A 16325-nucleotide genomic window follows, 5' to 3' on the forward strand; every position below is an offset into this window, starting at 1 on the left:
TATGTGAAAAATTGAGTCGCTTAACGAGTGTTTCGCATTATGAATAAGTTTCGAGAACGAATTAACTCGTTAAACGAAGTTATACTGTTTGTTAAAATTTGATATATGAAGTAGATTACATAACAATCTTTCTTGGCTTAGTTTTGAGAAAAATGCCTTTTATGTAGCATACCATTCAATTTCATTTCATAAGACTGAGTTTATTTTATGGCTTTTTTAACTTTTAAAAAATTAATATGGAAATTTAGTTAGCATGAAATCGAAAAAAAAAAAAAAAAAACTTTAGAACAGTGATAAAAATAATTTATGCATTTTTTTTCTTCAAATTGATGTCTTATAAGTAGAACCTGTTTCTTATTCATCTTTTGATTTCTTTAATACATTTCTGCAAGTTGTAGAAATACAAACACGTTGAAGTGAAATTAAATTAAAACTTTTAAGAAGTTTATACAACCAGTTAACACTTAGTGAGTGCTACACGAAGCTCACACGTGTGTTTCTAAGATAGTTTTAAACTGTGACAGTGACTGATTGTTAGATCGATCTAAAATTATGCTCTTAAGAGCTTCGGGCCCAAGGATTTGAATTCTACTGTTTATTTTGGCTGCACAGAATGCATTTGAGGGGGAAGACGGAACCAAGTTGTATGTTTGTTCATGTCTCGAGGATATGTCATTCTGGCTGCACCTGCCTTTTATGTTTTTTGCTCCTCTCTTTTCTTTTAATTAATCTTGCTTTATCTTCTGTTGGCAAGATTCTGTAGGTGAGCTTTACACCAAAACAACTGACGTTGATGACAAGAACTTGGTTCGCTGTCTGAATTATGTGTTTATCATGAGGTCGTGTAGTCCATGGGGACTTAACTTGCTGTTAATTCTGTTTTCATTGAGTCAAATTTTTTTTAAAAATGTGCAATCTTTCATTTCTTTCAAGCCTTTTCTTTTACTACATTTTGATTGACCTTATATATTGTTGTGTTCTATCCTTAGAAAAAATCTGACCCTCTTATGATTTTATATATTCGTTCGCCATGGGAAGATAAAGTATGTTTGATTGTTTTTGCAGATATTATCCTGATGTTCAGGTGAATATTGATTGCACAAATGGCCAGAAGTGGTTGATGACGTACTAGGAGTTAATATAGTGATTCTGGGAAGGTTCTAGACTTTGCTAATTCTTATAATTGAAACTGCGTGCCTAGAATTGAGATTGATCCTGGCATAGATTCGAACCAGACCTATATTCTGGGGGCACTCGGATTTTCTATGTTTTCATAAGCCTGAATATGATGAATTCATATTTTAAAACTGTATATATTATTCCTTTATTTTATGGATATATCTTCCTAGATTGAATAACTGAGCATGCTTGGTGATTATCATATTATCTGAGTGCACTACAGTCTGTTTTTTCTGGTTCCTTTTATTATTTTCTTGTATACAAAGGAGAGAGAAAGTATTGTATTCATATATCGGACTCAAGATTTTGACGATCTTCACCTTTCAAACTTCTCTAAGTTCGAAAAACATTTTTGACTTTATGTCTGTCAATCAATAAACACGATAACTCAAAAATACTTTGAGACATAGAAAACGCAAAGGCCTAAATTTAAAAAAAAATTTGATGTACTAATTGATCATTTAAAATGTAGAATTTTATTAAGTTTTGAACCAAATATGTGTAAGGGTTGGCCATCTGTAAATTTGTGCTTTCGCAGGTATATAGGCGTAAGAACTCTTGAACGCAGCTCTTAAATTAATGTTATCTTGTGATTACAACTGTATTTCCGTTCAAATTGTGGTTGTACATTTAAATTAGGAATCCATCGTGCATCTTTCTTTTATTGCTGAATGACAGTGCCGGACAGTGACGTGCTATCATGATTGACATGCGTGTTTGTTATGCGATTGATGTTTCATGGTGATGGATCTCCAACAAGACTGCTACCAAAGGCGCCAAACTATGAGACAGGCAAACAGGTCCAACACTTTTTCGTAGTTGCCAAATAAATAAGTCTATAAAAAGTGTAAATTTCATGAATTATGAAGTATTAGAATAACATCAATACTTGATCTAATATAATTGGTTAGGTTCAAGCAGTTCGTTGCGTTCATTTTAGTTATTAGACTATTAATAAACCTTTGTTGCATTTATATTTTATAGAGCCATAATTTCCGGGAAATCTGGATCGATAATAGATAAATAAAAATTGATACATTCTTACAAAGTTAATAAAATAAAAATGACTAACTAACATCTAACATGTTAAAAATGTGTTAAAATGTGAAACTAAATTGATCAATTTATTAAAATATGAACCTTAAAATGCGCAATGCTTGTTCCGGCAAAATACTTAAATTTACCAAGTGGTGTTATTAACCGTAGCATTAAAAAAAAACAAATTTAATTTTTGTAAAGTTACTAGATTTTTTGAATTTCAGTCCTGATGCGCGCTCTGAGACGCTGGATTGTTAGAGGTACAGAGATATTGCGCAAAGTCCTCTTGGATATTTAAATAGAGAAGCCCCGACAAAAAATAATTATTTCGCTTTTTTGTTAATTTTTATTTATTTTAAACTACATAATGTTAAGAAGTATTTAGCTTTTCTTTTACTGTTTTTTTTTTTCATGTTGATTTATCCACATTTAAAGGTGACAGTATTCTTTGTACAAGAAAGTTAGGAAGAATTCTCCATAAATTAAATTCTTAAAAAATTAAAGTTAGTTAATCCTTTTTCATGGAACTATACATTGATAAAGATTGGCCCAAAGTAAGACACTAACAGAAATTCAGAACTTTTTTGTTAAGCCTAGCCAAAGAGTCGAAAACATTTCATTCCGACTTATCTAAATCATTTTATCATCTTTATACACTTTGCAGAATTTAGGAATTTCAAATTACCTTAAATCTAATTTTTTTAAAATTAAATCTAGCGTTTTTAATATATACTATTTACGTTATAAGTGAAATTAGGAAAATCTGGGATAAACATTCAGAATTCGGAACTGCCCCTGACTAGACATGCCGGCTTTGCAGGGGCAGTTCCGAATTCTGAATAAAATTCCTGCAAAGCCGGCATGTCTAGTCATATTAACGAAGTCTTATCATTGAATGACAGATATTAGATTACAGAATGACACTCGTAAAACACCTAAACACTTAATAATGACAGACAGTAACCAAAATATCCATCGCATTTGCTGGAGAACTTCCGGAAGCACCAAGTATGACTGATTCTGAGTAAATGATGAGCTGCACTTCGAAAATAGCCTCATATACTCTGAATCATACGACAAATATTTGCTAATAGTCCCTAAACTTGTCCAACTCGGAAGTGAATTTTCCATGCCGCCCAAATATGGGGTACGTGTATGAAATGAATCGTATGTTTCTGGTATTGACTTAGCTTGAGAAATCAGGTTTTTACGGGATTGCTTGGGAATTCCGGAAGACAAGGAGAAAGACGTGTTCTTTTGAATTAAAAGATACTGTTTTGCAACTAAAGGAGGGATGTTATTTCATTTATGGTAATTTATATAATGAATCGTAAAGAATATAAATTAAATGTTATTTCCGTTGAAAATTGCACCAGTTATTTCCATACTCACGGTAATAGGTATTTTCCCTTTTGATAGAATTGACTTGAGAATTTTAATTTTGTTGCCATTGGAGAAAATATATAGCTGTTAAGATAATATTTCTGAATGGTCAGATAAGATGTGTGCATGTATTTAAAATAAAATAATATTGATATGTTGTCACTGACATCATTCGCAATGACATCATTCGTGAATAAGTTCCATTTCTAAATTTTAAATTCATGAATGATGTCATTGCGTTAGATATACGATTATGTCATTTTCTGACACACTGACATAAGGACCATTAATGTGTCATTTGACATTTAAATGTATTTTTACCTTATGCTATATTCTATGTTCTTTTTCTTATGCCAAATCTACAATTAATTAAAAATATTAAAATAGTATATGGATTATAAATAGTGGTGCAGTGCATTGAATTAAATTGTCCATATCAGAGATTCCTAACTAAGAATTTTTTTTTCTGTACTCAATTTTACTTTGCATTTAATTCATTAGGCTCAAACTTTCTCTTGTTGGTATAGTGGGGAAGTTTGTAGAGTGAATATACCATTGGATGTCATTTTGAATTGCGATTAGATGAAAGTGTCTGTCCCCAGATCTTCTTAATGCAACTTTAAATGGCGCACTGATACACTGAAATATTATAAGGCCTGACTAAAGGAATGATTTTAAAGTATTGTCATCAGTTATTTTCGAGGTTTCTTGTGCTTTTAATTATTAATACAATTATATTTCAATGAAATGTAAAAGTATTTCTGATGAAAATAATTTTTTCTATCTCAAATATCATATCATTTTCATACTCTTATTCTCATAAACATACGAATCAAATAACATGGAATAAATGCAAAAAAAAAAAAAAAGATATCTTTCATCTGAATAAGCCTTTTTGTAAATTGCTCTGAATGACTACTAAACTGCTCTCCTTTTTAATATTCGTAAATGCTCGTTTCTGGAGATCTGTCAGCGATATCAAATGTCCTTTTTCAATTGCACCGTTCTACTGGACTCGCGGTGTGGTCTATTTCACGGAGAATTGCCAGCGATTTAACCGTGTTCGTTGGCCATCACCAGCGCCATTAAAGGCAATTCTTAGAATCAGACTGGAAGAGAGAACAAACTCTTAAGGTGTAATTATTTCCACTTTTGGTTAAATATTAAGGTCCTTGACTCTTGGATGCATCCTTTTTAGTAAGGATGCACTTCATATGGTTAAGAGATGCTAAAAGAAAGGAAATAAATCGTGCGTTAATTTTGATGATTCATTAGTCGAGAGGGTTTAGGTTGTTAACCCGAAATTTTGTGGTTATGCTTAAATTCGAACTATTAATTACATCATTTAATGAAACTATTCTTTATCAGAAAAACAAAGACTACATCTAATTAGCATAAATAGTTTGCGCTTTTGTGTCGCACTTCATATTGAGAGCTTATTGTCCTGGGAATAATAAGTCAATTGATGAACACAAACATGAATTAGCTTAATGTCGCTGATTAAGCAATTATATCTCAAAAAGAAGCCTATTTGTCTTGCGATTTCTTTTAATAAGTGGGATATGAGTTTGAAAAACGAAATCATATGAAACATTGCATAAGAAGATGAATTTATACACAGATCAGAACATAATATATTTTTATTTTGAGGCTGGTATAATTTTCAGATAATAATTTTGCATTCAAATCGATGTTAGCAATAAAAAAAAATCACAAGAAAAAAGATAATTTTTTTTAAGATAATCAAAGATTTCCGACTGATAATTTGTTTTTGATGAGCAAAATTCTTACTTCCTTTGTTCTTTTTTTAATAAAGAGCAAGCTAACATTCATTTGCTTTTTAACTTTCCTTCTGATAGATACTATTTCAAAATGTTACATTTTCTTACATTTATCTTATTATAGTCACTTAGCTTTAATTTAAAATAGGGTAATACTTATTTTATGATTTAAAATATTATTTGTATATTATTATATAGTAATAGTGATATTAATATGTATACTTAGCAATAAAAATATCATAGTATCTATCATCACTGTAGTAGATTTTAGGATTACAACTGTGTACCGAAACGACTGGGATTGTATAGGAGCTCTGCAACAGTCAATTCTTGCAATTTATTATATGAATGAAAATATTTTTGCATTTTTATTTCGACTTATGTATAAAAAATTATATTAGGATGATGAGGGAAAAAATAGACTCCGGAAAAGAAAAAAAGAAAAAAAAAACCCTCTACTACTCTTTAAGTACTAGTATTCTTTACTTCTAATTTAGAATGTATAAATAATTGAAGCGATAAGCATTAGTAATCAAATTGAATTAGTTGGAAGATTATTAATTTGTTTATTGACAACTGTAAACTCGCATAAAATGAAGAATTTAACATTTTAAAACAGAACAATGATAAAAGCGGTTAAGACATAGTTATAATAATATTCCCTGTTCGCAAGCATCTACAGATAAAACTAATGAACAGAATGAAACCAAATTTCATTTGCACTTTATCGAAAGCTTGGAGGAAATGAATCAAGTTAAAAAAAATGTACCAGAAGTTACTGATGCAGTATCTACTTGTGTATAGGGAAGGATTGAAAATATTGCAGTTGGGCCAGGGGATCCTAATGTTGATCAATAGGATTTTATGTTTAATTTTATATTATGTATCAATTATTTCTATTAATGAACATCACTGAAATTTTGCATCTTTTTCTGTTCTGTTTATTGTGACCTGTTTTCGTTCCATCAGTGCCAAACTCTTTGCTTTCTGTAATTCTTGTTACTATTTTTTTCTGAATTTATCTCCCCATGCCTCTGACAGTCTGCATATGAAATATAATTTTATTCTCTTCATTAATTTTAATTACAGACCTTCTATATCGTATACATACCTTCTATATATATATATATATATATATATATATATATATATATATATATATATATATATATATTGAAAATTTCAAAAATTACATATAAATATATTTATGCATTTAAATATATATTTTCTTTTTTTAATAGCGTATATATCATAGCAGGAATTTTTTATTAAATGTTCACGGTTTTGAAATATTATTTTGAGGCCGATATTAAGACAAAATCCTTAGGTGGTTGTACAAAGATAATTAGATACTTTTTTGCCCTATTAAGTATAAAGAAAACCTAGTAACTGATTGTTGAGTTGCCATAGTTTGATCTTTTCAAAGATATTCAGGCCAGTTTTTAATTTCACCCATGAGTTTGCCTCCTACACTAATAGCTGAGAATAAAAGAATCATAAAAGATTTCATTTGTTGCAGAAATGTGTAGGTGCTTTGAAATAAATAACGGAAATTAATCCATGTCCATCCAAGAGAAGGTAGATAATCCTGATATAAAATCTTCTGGGATATTAACTTCACGCCAAGCGGATTTAATTTGCCATCTCTTAACGGTTACGCCTAAAACCCACACGTTTACACAGAGATTAAATTTATCGCTTTTCGGCACTTTTGAAGTAGCGAATATATTTCAACAACAGAGGACAGACTTTCACTAAGAGTTTTATACAATAAAAAGATCCTGGGCTATGACTCATTCCATCAGGTGTCATGGGGTTTATATTTGGCTGCAGGAAGTTGTGGATTAACATGACACATGGCCTATTGAGCGGGATCCCGAATCTTGATACTCTTTCTTGGACAAAGGCCAAATCGAGACTGAAGGCGGGGTTGTTTTATTTGGACACATGAATGAATTTCTTCTCCGAGAGAAGTCGTGTCAACCCCGGCAAGTCAGGGTTGGAAAAAAATGATTCAGGTGACGGAAGAGATGGGTTTGAACACGTTGAGATTTCTCCCAGAATGCTGGGATTGGAGGAAAGGTGGGATGTGTGGTGAAGTCATGGCAGTCGTCACAGTATTTGTAGGTCAAGGTTAACTATTTCGATAATAAAGTTGGAGGCGCTGCAAATTATAGTAATTATAATTTTTTTAGTTAAACTTTAAACGATATCTTTTAGTTTTTCAAATACAACTAAAAGATGCAACATGTAAAAATTCATGTTTCTCTCATGTAAGAATGTTTTTTTTTTTTAAGTCAGATCTCAACAATACACAATTATTTAATTTTATTGGTTCGTAAACAGATTTGAAATGCATTTTTGATTATAATGTTTTAAGTTATAAACAAAATATTTATAACTACTAATTAATATAGTAATATTAATAACTCTTGATACATATTTAATTATATGTATAGCTCTTTCATAATTCAGTCGTATTAATTTTGTAATACTTCTTGAATATTTCTAAATAAATACACTTTTACCGAAAACTAAGAAACAAATATTAAAATTAATTCTTATAATAATAGTATTTATAAGTAAATGTTTGCTATGAAGTATTCACAATATTAATATAGTATCCGATTGTTAAAAAATTTATGATCTATCAGATATGATTATTAGAAAGTTTACGATCACGTTTATTACATTGAATTCCTGTCCTTTTATTCATGTATATCAATTGCTGTAATTTTATTTCAGAAATAGTCTTGAGTAATCATGTAAATGACTTCCATTTGAAATAAGGTTTTGCAAAAATCGAAGTGAACTTTGCATTTCGTGTTTTGATTAAACCCACGAAAAACATTAAACTATAACTTAGTTAAGAAATTCTTAAAAAAAATAATAAGAATAAAAATCAATCAATTTTTTTTTCTAGATTTGTTTTATATAAGCTATTCAATCATCGTTCCTATCTGAGGGAAAATTTAATAACAAGATTGCATTTACATACAAGATGCATATTCTTGGGTGTATATATTCTAAAAGACTTGAAAATATAGTTCTGTTCCTCTTCATTTTATGATGAAGTACGTGTACATAACTTCAAAAAGTATTTATCACAGTATTGAAGTGTAATAAATAGAAACAGTTTACAACTTCATTTATAAAAACTGTAAAATATTTTTTAAATTTTTGATTTTTTTAAAAATCAAGAGCGTTTGTCTCTACTTCAAAATTAAAGATTTTTAGATCCTAGATAATTACTTTATGCATTAAAAAGTTAAAAACGTATTGTTTCTTGTTTTTGCATTCCTTAATAGCTCAAGATACTTGCAATATTGTTAAGATATCTTTGAATATTACACAGCATTATAAATATCTTGCAATATTATATTATATATCGTACGATATCTTCTGCTAATAGGGAGTATAAGTATGTGAAATTAATTTTTAATTTAAAGGATTCTAAAAGACCAGTCAAAATATCTGATGCAATTTGGAAAAACATTTTTTTAACTCATTTAATGTTTTAATGTTTTTTAACACACAAAATGAAATGCTTTTTAACAATTTTTAAAACTATTAAGATGCAGTATTAATATAGGGTCGCTATTTATCATAGTTTCAGCTTTACAAGCAGAAGGTATATTTGACAGTGTTTATCTAGATCTTTTTAACAGTAATTCTTTACTAAAGAATCATGATCTAATAAACTTATGCATATCTGTTTTGTTTGAGTGCTTTTTCCCAGAAATAAATTGCATACACGTATAAACTTTATATTCAGATTATTAAATTTGTATGGATGCACATAATCTAATCGATTTTGACCTGTCTGCTTATATCAAAAATTAAAACAAAATATCAGGTAATGAGACATGTATCTCATGATTTTTAAGCTGGAAGTTTGCTCATCTTTCGTAAAGGATAAAATTAATTGCTTGTCACACAATGATACATTCTAATGTTTGAAAATTCACTATTTAGCTTGCAAATAGAAAACTAAAATATTTTCTGAACTATGGGATGATTGGAAGCACTGATTATGATTTCTTTTTTGATTTCATTAACTTCAAAATCATAATCTAAAATTTTTATTGGTAAAAATTAGACTTACATGAGAAATGAAAATTTGAAAAACAGATCTGCAGTTTGATTATGTGGTATCGTGGATTTACTCTACATTCTAGGAATGCTACAAAAGTTCCTTAATAAGTTCGCAGAAAATGGAAAAAACAATGTTTAAAAGTTTTCTTGATTTTTTTTGTATTTTTTAATTTATTTTTTTATTTTATTAATTTTAAAATGTTAATTTTTATTACATATTAATAAATGTATGAACTAGAAAACCGAAGACGTTATAAATTTTTCATCTTTTTTTATATACATGCTGTATGCATCTGTATGTAATATTTTTTCTTAGATTTCCCAGGGCTCGATTTTTAAAAACTGATATGGAGTAAAAATTGCAATACGGACTATAAAAGATAAAATTTGTGTTATATTAATTCTGAAATTTTCACTATTTCAAACTTTTTTGTTATTTTTATAAATCAAAAATTAAAATAAAATAAACTACTTAATAAAATTAAAGATATTTTTTTTTCGTTACAAGAAAAACTTCAGTCCGAAATATCTTGTGTAGAACAATTTGATCTGTTATATGCATTTTAATAAAATTAACTGATAACAATGTTGGCAACAAATGCTGTGTAGAAATGGATGCAAAGAGTAGATGCTTAAAGTAATTACCATCATTCAATGACCAAAATTTGTGCTTATAATTATACAATAAGCAACTCTTATCTTTCTGTTCCAGGAAAGTACAAACTGTTTGAATCTTCTGATTAATGATTATGGGACATCTGTCAAAGATTTCAACAGAGATAGTTCTGCATAAAGGCAATATTATTAACCGACTTGATATAATTAGCATAAGCCTATTTCTACTGGAAGAAATCTGTGCCAAGAGTGAAACTAGTTATTTTGTTACTAAGTTTGTAAAAGTGATTTACTGGAAATAAAAGGCTTCATGGTTGAAATTTCTTAGTAACAAAAACCTGCACCACTTATTAATTGGTTTTTGCATCCCCCTTTTTTTACATACATATTCTATAAAATATTAAAAGTTAAAACATTTTCAACGTAGACATTAAATGCATACATCTTTCCGAACTGTCAAGCTTTCATCCCACACTTCTCCGTTTTTTACTTTTCTGGATTTCAGCCATCAAATGCCTTTCATCCGGGTCTCTCATAAAAAAACATCTCTTCATTCGTAGATTTTAATCATTTTAACGACCCAGACAATTTTGGGGGCATTCCAGACTGTAACTGTCACCTCCTTATCGTCTAGTCGGTGTAAAAAAACATTAATAATTACTTTTTTTCTTTCTCGCATACATAGTATAGAAGAGAAAGTATAGTAAACGTCAAAAAATTCAAACTCGAGATTTTGACAAATCTCCCCGTTTTAGATCCCCTGAGTTCAAAAAACACATTTTTGGAAAATGTCCGTCCGTCCGTCTGTCTGTGACAAAGATAACTTAAAAATACATTGAGCAAGACGAATGAAATTTAATATAGTCTTTATCAAATTTGTAGATTTCTATCAACTTTTGGGCAAGATCCGTTCAGCGGAAGTCTATCTGTCCTGCTGTTCGAATATAAGTTAACATAACTTCAAAACGGAGGAGCTAGATGGATAAAATTCGGCATACACATTTAACATCTGAAGTGAAGACTTTCTGACAAATTTTGAGCCAAGACCAATGAGGGTTTGACCGTCTGTCGGTCTGTACTATCAGAAACATATAAACGCGATAACTCAAAAACACAAGGAGTTAAATATATTAAATTTTGTATGGGATTTCGTGACTGCAAGAGAAGCTTTTTAATGAATTTTCGTTTCAATCGATTCTGAAAAACGTATTTAATATAGTGATTCGATTTTTGGATATTAGTAACCTCATGCCAGAGATTAATCGCCAAAAAACTCGCCAAAGATAACACAATAGATGCAGTAAAAATGCTAAATTCACGTCAAAGGTTAATATTTCATAGCTACTATACGCCAATGCCATGCAAGGTGTTCTCTGGTGTGAAATCTTTATTAGGATATACGCGAGAAAATTTTGAAGGTCTACTCCCGCTGGTTTACTTTTTATGTTTAGTGTTATATTAGTTATGTGTTTAGTTATGTTATATTCACGTTTTCTTTTTTGTTTCAGATCAATATGGGTTCCGATGGACATTTGAAGTTTCTTGTAAGCCTCCTCTTCACATTCACATGGTTGGTTTGTAAAGCCTACGAAGGTGGAATATGTGACGAACCTCAAACATCTATATTCTGTACTTGTGATACAAGGTACCGAGAGACAACTGTAGTTTGTTTCGTTACCAACAATATAAGCAGGCACGATGAGGTATGGGGATCTCTTGGCGACGTTGAAAATGTTGTCAGTCTAAAATTGCATTCCATGTTACCAATGAGGCTAAATTATATTCCTACTGACAGCCTTAATCATATGAATACTTTAAAAAGTTTATCCATCCAGCAAGGAAACTTAGGAGTTCTCCAAAGCTACGCTATATCCAATATGAAAGAACTCCGAGAGTTGGTTCTAGATGGTAGTGAAATAACAGAACTGGAACCAAATGCAATCTCAAATTTACCGAAACTGAAGAAATTGTCACTGAGTGAAAATCTACTGCAAGAAGTTCTATCGGAAACTTTGACTGGTTTGGCAGACCTCGAGCAGTTATTCTTGGACCGGAATAATATATCCAGGGTTGAAGCCTGCGCTTTTTGTGACTTGCACAGTTTAAAGGAATTAGAATTATGGGGTAATCAAATTACAGACCTCACTGAATATATGTTCCGGGGGCTTCGGTATCTCAAGCGGTTAGATCTATACAAAAACCAAATAAGAATTTTGAATGACAAGATCTTCCATTCTATGGTCAAGCTTGTGGAAATAGATTTGAAAGATAATTTAATTAGTCATATCGCACCAAATGCATTTCAAGGATTGGAGAAACTTCAGATTTTGATGCTGAATTCGAATAAAATAAAAGTACTTCCGGATCAAATTTTCAAGCCACTTCCAAGTTTAAGATCTGTGGACATGTACAACAATGAACTGGAAACGTTACAATATGAAGTAGTGGAAAATATGGCCAATGCTAAAGATCAACACTTCTCTTTTTCATTTAGAGGTAAGAGTACTTTCTTTTAGTGTTTCATCTTAGTGATTGAAATATTTAAATAAAGCATTGAATAATTCTTTTTGTAATGCCGTAATAACTGCTTTTATGCTACCATTCAAGGTCTTATCCTTTATATAGTTTTTTGAATTTTTTTACTACATACGCTTATGGGATTATGATTTAGTGGAACATCTGCGGCATTTTTTATGCCTATTTTGACACAGACCACAGCTCCAGAGAACACTTAACAAAAATAGAAGTGTACACTTAGAGTTTGACATAGAGCACGTGTGTTAAATGGTAGGTGATGTTTAGAAAGTTTTGAAGTACGAGCTTTCGGATCCAGATTTCAGTTTTAAATTAAAGCTAAATAGTAAGAAAACTAACAAAATATACAGTAAAAATAAAAGCTTTGTGTATTTATATATTTTTTTACTATTTTATCTTAAAATAAGTGATTTGCTATATAAATATTTAGCTTTTTATATATTACTTGATATAATGAATTTGGTTTATTAATTCATGATGTTTCTTGCTATAGCAGATGGTACAGAATGCACCGCAATCTAGTAATCAAATTGTTTCATGATATTTTCGGGATTTTCAACAATAAAAATTTGTTTGCTTCGAAATAGTATGTATGGAGAGTAATCCTCGATATGTACTTTAAAGTATTAGAAATATCTGAATATAAATCGCGTATATCTTTCAAATTAGTATTTTAATCATTTATTTATTCATTTACAATCTAATTAGATAATACCTTGTGCTTCAAAAATGTGCTGCTGTTCTGATTCAACAACAAAAGAAAATTTATAAAATGCATGAATTTTTTACGGATTTCATGTTTTTGCCTTGAATTATGACAGATTCGAATCGTAATTTTAGTTAATACGATAAAAATACAACAGATTTCAATTTTTTAAATTTTAATTTCTTTGCAGTATTTCCTACGTGAAAAAAATATTCTGTGATGAAAACAACAGAAATAATATATTTCCATGAGCTTTACATATCGGATTACATATGTTTAACTAATTTTCCGAATATATTACATAAAAGTAGGGATGAATAGAATCGGTGATTGGATGAACAATCCATTTCTTACCTGAACTTTCTCAATATCATCGAGACGAGAAATGAGGCTTGTAAATCATCAATAACTGTCATCACAACTTCTCAAAGCTATTATTTACATTGAAGCCAGGGGGCATGGAAAGATCAAACGGAGCTAGATTAATCAGAGACGATAGCGATCAGGGTTTTCTACATACGAGTTGACTGAAAGAAAAATAGAAACTAAAATGGATTATTTATTGGTAGGTTGTTACTTTCGTAGTAGTTGAAGAGGAAAAATTTGTTATAAATTATAGATTCTGGTTGCAGTAGTTGGCATTTTAGTGCAGCGAAATGTGATGGTGAAATAATGAGTTTCTTTTTCATCAAATTGTCTGATAACAATATAATCAACCGTGCTGTTTGAAAGTACATAAATGCTGATAATATTTTCTGTGGAAAAATATAAAGATTATACTTAGTATTCAAATTGGCAATAATATTTTTGAAGCAATAAATTTTCTGGCACTAAACTGCCAACCTTTTGATACATTTGGTAAGGTTAAAATTTTCTACATTATTGCTCAAAAATTAACATTCCTCTTAAATATTATATAATAAATAATTTTTTAGTCATAATTCTAAACAATTTTTAGCGAATATTATAAAAACTCATACATTCTATACTGATGTATCTATTTTCTATTTATGTTTTGGATCGCGGTGACCTGGTGGTAAGGTCTCGGCTTCGGAACCGGAGGGTTTCAGGTTCGAGACCCGATTCCACCGAAGAACGACTGTAAGTTGGTGCACGTTAAATCTGTCCGGGCCAAATGTCCTCCCGCTGGTGTGGCTTGGTGTGGAGAGGGGGGTACCAGCTCAGGTCTTGTCCTCATCATCTGACCGCGGTTCAAAGTCACGAGGTCCGTACCAAAATAGCCCTAGTGTTGATTTAAAATATAATAATTAATATAACTGAACTTAATTATAGTTAATATAATTGAACTAATCTAATCTATTTATGTTTTTGCCTAGATAGACACAGGGAAAATTTTCTTTCCTATTTGAACGTATTTTGTATCGCATATGCTCTTAGCGTCCTCGAGGTAGAGTTGCGAATTAAGTTGCATCAATTTGATACTTTATATTAATTAGATTGATTATGCAGTTAGCAAATGAAAATAATTCAGTTCATAGAAGTTATCAATTGATTTTAATTGAATAAAAAAAGGATATCGAGTAACTGATAGATTATATCGGTTTTGTGTACCTGATATTTTTGCTTAAATGTTAAAGTTCCTTGATATAATATCTGACATCCATATAATATCTGACATTGAAAGCACTACATAGACCTGCAAAATGTGACACCAGTTGAATAATTTCATTCAGTACCCTAAATGTTATATATTTTTAAAACTTTTTCATAATGGATTGGAAAAAAAGGGAAAATGTGCACTTTAGTATATTAGTCAGAATATTTTTATGACTACCAATTTTTTAACAATTATTTATATGCAGATAATGGACATAATATAATTTATTAAATATTGCAATTCGATATAATATTTATATTCGGAACTTTTTTAAAAGTATAGAAAAATGAGAAGAATTTTACCGTGACTTTATACAGCCTCCTGTGTTTGTTCAGTCAGTCTTCGCGTTGGCGTGTTCGTGCTGTCTTGGAAGGAGAAATGTTCGATTATCGATACTGAATGTGTTTAATGAATAATTGTTTTTCACTTTTGCTGCTTTATGTTCTAATTTTTTTTTCGCAGCTGTTTCAACATCTAGCGCAGGTGAAAAACTTCTTTTTTTATTGTCCTCTGCATGATTTTGGAGTGCGGAAATCTGCAATAACTATTCTTCCGATCGTGTAAACGTTGCTACTGTGTTATGTGCTCGTCCGTCTCTAACGTTTAGATAGCACAGTAGAAATGGCATTTCATTCAGTGTGAATCTGTGTATAATGTCCAAAGTGAAATTTTTTTTTTTTTTTTTAAGAATGATGCAGGTTAATTTGCATATAGCAAGTAAAGCTTATATTTTGCTTTTGGGTATTCTTTATTTGTTGTAATTACGAAATAAAATGTCTTCTAAATTAACTCCGTATAGCACATTTTTAAAAGAAAATACATTAATGCTGGAAAATTTCGTATTAGACGAATGTATTTAAATGTATCATTTATGCCATATTTTGGCACACAGTGTGAGGATTTAAATTGTTTTTTTTTTACCTATTTAGTACAAATAATTGTACAAAACAACGATTAGAACAAATGCAATTAGAATTTAACATTGAAGATTCAATACGCGCATATTAAATAGCTGCAAAAAGATATTTTGATACGCTATGGAAAATAAATGCCTGTGAGCATTATTTGTTCATCTACATTGTTCTATAAAAAGGTGATATCAAATGATTTTAATATATTTTAAGAATTTTCTTAAAATATTTCACTTACTAATGTAATTAATTTCCTAATTTGGATGGCATATTTTTTTGAGGATTTTTTTTTCAGTCAAATTAAGAAAGGAAAGTGAGCTTGAACACTTACTGGTGTTCAAAGATCCTTATTTTTTAAATAAATTGAATTTTTTTTACTCAATTACATGTTTAATAATCAAATTCTATAATTCAATACACGAGTAAAAACTTAGGGTTTACGTGTGAAATATTCATTTTTTTTC

General features: G+C 30.0%; 1 protein-coding gene and 1 long non-coding RNA gene across 3 annotated transcripts in view; one reads left to right on the forward strand and one right to left on the reverse strand.

Moving 5' to 3' along the window:
* Positions 1-16325, forward strand: part of LOC129969508 (connectin-like) — an 82543-nt gene that overhangs the window by 39164 nt on the left and 27054 nt on the right. For both annotated transcript variants that reach the window (XM_056084112.1, XM_056084113.1), the window contains exon 2: positions 11600-12587. In XM_056084112.1, coding sequence (XP_055940087.1) covers positions 11606-12587 — 982 coding nt within the window. In that variant the 5' untranslated portion in view covers positions 11600-11605. The remainder of the gene's footprint in view (positions 1-11599; positions 12588-16325) is intronic.
* LOC129969509 (uncharacterized) lies at positions 1930-15311 on the reverse strand. The gene is made up of 3 exons (XR_008784524.1): positions 15253-15311; positions 13687-13859; positions 1930-2015 (listed from the first exon to the last, which is right to left on the reverse strand). It is a non-coding gene; the product is annotated as an uncharacterized LOC129969509 (long non-coding RNA).

The sequence above is a fragment of the Argiope bruennichi genome, chromosome 5, assembly GCF_947563725.1.
Source record: "Argiope bruennichi chromosome 5, qqArgBrue1.1, whole genome shotgun sequence".
Lineage (NCBI taxonomy): Eukaryota > Metazoa > Arthropoda > Arachnida > Araneae > Araneidae > Argiope > Argiope bruennichi.